This window comes from Ananas comosus, unplaced genomic scaffold (genome assembly GCF_001540865.1).
Source record: "Ananas comosus cultivar F153 unplaced genomic scaffold, ASM154086v1, whole genome shotgun sequence".
In the NCBI taxonomy this organism is placed as follows: domain Eukaryota; kingdom Viridiplantae; phylum Streptophyta; class Magnoliopsida; order Poales; family Bromeliaceae; genus Ananas; species Ananas comosus.
In genome coordinates, this window is record NW_017891497.1 from 5,260 (window position 1) to 8,870 (window position 3,611).

Here is a 3,611-nt window from a genome sequence, read left to right on the forward strand (position 1 = left end):
TGATTCAACATCAAGTGAATCATCGTCAAGTGACGAAGAAAAGAATGATCAAATTGCCTTATTTGCTAATACTCCTTCGTCTAACGTTGTTTGTTTATCCTCTATCGCTACTAACTCCAATGTTTCTTTCTCCTCGCATGATTCTTCGAGCAACAATGGCGAAAGTGAGGAGGAATCAAACGACGATGACATAGCGGAAGCGTACAATCAACTTCTTATTGAATCAAAGAAGATGGCTAAACTCAACAAGAAGTTGAGACGTCGTTTGTTGGAACTTGAGAAGGAAAACAACAACGTAAAGAGTTTGAATAAGTCTCTTGAGGAGGAAAGAGATTCAAGTTTGAAGATTAATTCGGACCTCCAACAGAAGCTTAATGATGCGGAATCTACGATCAAATCTTCTAATGACAAGATTGGATTTTTGGAGCATCAATTTCATGAATCGCACAAGTCCAATCAAGTCTTGACCGATCAAGTTCGTCAACTCCAATCCGATCTTCAACGATTTTCTTCCGGATCAAAGAAATTGGACTATATGCTTGGATTGGGTCAAACGAACAAGCTTGGACTCGGTTATGAACGCACATATGTTGAGAAGGCGTCAACCGCATCTTCTAATGCCTCAACAACTTCGAAAGGCAAAGTATGTCATAAATGTGGCATCAACGGACATATTAAAAGGAATTGCCCAAATAAGGAGTGTGAAAACTACCACCACATGTAGGAAAGAGCTACCACCCCGGTCGTCCGGCAAGTGTGTGAAGCTACCACATGGTATTTAATTGAAAAAGCCGAAAAAGGTTGGAAAAATATAAATATTTTAGAATTTTCGGAGTAATAAGGTGCTAGTTTGAAAAAGATGCTCAAAGAGCCACCCCTGGTATCATATTGGTTAAATCTCTATTTTGAATGTATTGCGACAAATTGGTGTCAATTTTTTGAATTTCTAAAATCATTTTTCATCAACTTGCATCTTGATGGTTTTGAATTATTAAATCACTTTTGATAATGAAATTTTGATGTTTTGATGGATTTTGAAATTTTACAATATCTTATTTTCATTATAATAATTTTTGGAGTAAAAGTCTTAATTTGTATAAATTTAATTCAAAATTGATGGATTTTTTAAAGCAAATTTTCGAAATCTGAGATCGTGTACCGGTACACGATTCAGTACCGGTACGGGTACTGTAGCCGCGGATATATATCCGGTTACAGAGCTTTTGTTCTTTCTCAAATCTGAATCAAACTTCGTTTTCTCTCTCTCTAAAAATCCCTGGTGCCTTCCTCTTGCAGATCTACACGTTTTCCCTCAGAAATTTGTGAGTATTTAGCTCGGATTTAATCGTTTCATCGCGTTTATGTTTATTTTTCGAAAAATTTCGAGTTCATGCTTAGATCTCTGTTTTTGATCGTTTTTGATGCAATTTTTTGCTGTAGATCAGTGCTTAAGGACATTATCTTGCTTCTAGAACACTTGAATCACATCAAATCACATTATTTTTCGCTGATCCATGTTCTAAGCTTCATTTTTCATGTAATTTCGGGATTTTTTGTAAAATGTCATTTTTTAATGAAAATTTTTGCATGATCTGGTTAGAAAAAGGATTTGTATGCATTCTAATGTTATTGGAAATTTTTTCGCTATTTTTTCAGATTTTTCAAAATTTTTGTTCATGCACGACTAATTTTTGTATAGGAAAAATGGCGTTTTCATTCATTTTGCTGATTTTGGTGCTGATGGCTACGAGACGTGGACGAGGTAGTGGTAGAGGTCGACGTGGGTCCTCTAAGAGAACACGAACAACGGGAGAAGCGTCCGGCTCGGATCCGGATTATCAAGAAAGCTCCCCTGAAGAGGCAGAAGAACCTATTGCTCAGCTTGACAAGGGCAAAGGAATAGCAGGCGAGTCCTCACGTGGCGGTGGTTCTCGTACAAGAGAAACTCGGTCGAAGCGTGCTGCGGAGGTTCCTCCTGAGCGACGGAGGATGTACATGAGCAAGTCGTGTATTGCGGAGCGTTATGTCAACTTCACCGATCTCATTCATGACGTTCCTGACTTTGGCCGGTTACTTCAGCGGGTTCCCATTGAGCCGGTTGGCAGAGTCCCTGCTCGTGCTCCTTTCTGTGTGGAACTCATTCGTGAGTTCTATATGAACGGAAGGGTCTTAGCAGAAGATGAGGAGACCGGGACATATGTTTTTGAGACATTCGTGCGTCAACAGAAGATTGCCGTTACCCCATATACTATTGGAGAGCTTCTGGGGATGACCGTAGACACTGCAGGTCTTCCTTATACATCAGGAGGGTTTCAGTCCTTATCTCATTGGGATACCATAGTAGCGGCTATTTGCAGAGCTGGAGTGCAAACGAATCGTGCCTATGTAGAGTCCAAGGATTTGCGACCGGAGTATCATCTACTTTCCTTGGTTTTGAGCTACAATGTTCAACCTACGATTGGTACCAAAAGGATTCGTTGGGATCGATTGCTTCTATTGTTTTTACTTGGTCACCCGAGGCAAGCTCATGGATTGAACATCAACATTCCTTTTCTGATGTGGCAGCGGATGATTCATGTTATTCAGGCTTCTGCTCGACGAGATCTCCTTCCATTTCCTCTTTTGATCACACGGATTCTGCAGGACAGTGGAGTGGATGTTTCATGTGAAAAGTACGATTATGGTCTTGGTCCTATCGATGCTGTAACTTGGGCCAAGTCAGTCAGCACACTTAAATCATTTCAGCAAACAAAGGGATCATCGCGACCAGCTCCTAGCCAGGCACCTCCACCTCGAGCAGAGCGTGAGGGATCTTCTAGTTCAGGGGGAGTGATTACTGTGGAATCACTTCATCACGAGGTGCGCTCTATGAAAAAGAAACTGGCCGATCTTGCGAGAAAGGTGGAGATGGGGATGAAGAGAATGATGGAAAAAATGGGATGTAGGCATGATGATATCTTTCCTACTGAGCCTACTACTTATACCAGATCGACTTCACGACATCCTCTCATTCCACCGTCTGGTGATGCTCCTGAGGCTGGGGGATCTGGTGCTGGAGCAGGAGATGATGATGATGATGATGACGAGGACACTGAGTGATGTCTTCCTTGGGTTTCGTCTTATTACTTTATTATGCTTACTTTCTAGGACGATGTTTTAGTTATGCTTGCTTATCTTTCCTTTGCATGTTCTTATTTTTGTTTTAGGCCTGTAACTATGACTGGACTACTCTTATGCTTTCTAGTATGTTTTCTCTTTTTACTTGCTTTCTTTTGGCAATTTTTGACAAAAAGGGGGAGAGCATAGATGAAGGGGGAGAGCATGGATAAACAGGCATTAAACTGGAACTGAGGATGATGAATTCTTCAAGAACAAAGGGGGAGATGTGAACAAAGGGGGAGAAGGTATAAGAATTTAAGGCTAATCATTTTTGAGTGATTTGTTTTGCAGGATTTCAAGACTTCAAGACTCCTAGTTGCGTCTAAGTCATAGAGTCTGTTTTAGGAGTTTTGATGTAATTCTGAGTTTCATATTGTATTTGGATTACACGCGAGGGGTTCGATGTTTTGGTGATGACATTGAACTTCGTTTTTTCTTTAAATTGTAATTTG

The 3,611-nt window shown here is 40.5% G+C and overlaps 1 protein-coding gene across 1 annotated transcript; it reads left to right on the forward strand.

The window, feature by feature from the left end:
• Positions 1–1,233: 1,233 nt before the first annotated feature.
• Positions 1,234–3,157, forward strand: LOC109704961. The gene is made up of 2 exons (XM_020225720.1): positions 1,234–1,322; positions 1,700–3,157. Exon 2 carries the CDS (start codon positions 1,705–1,707, stop codon positions 3,097–3,099), a length of 1,395 nt encoding a protein of 464 aa, XP_020081309.1. The 5' UTR covers positions 1,234–1,322; positions 1,700–1,704; the 3' UTR covers positions 3,100–3,157.
• Positions 3,158–3,611: the final 454 nt, after the last annotated feature.

Bases quoted from the DNA above. Each gene is read 5' to 3' on its own strand.
- LOC109704961 (XM_020225720.1), top strand. From the start codon at position 1,705: ATGGCGTTTTCATTCATTTTGCTGATTTTGGTGCTGATGGCTACGAGA.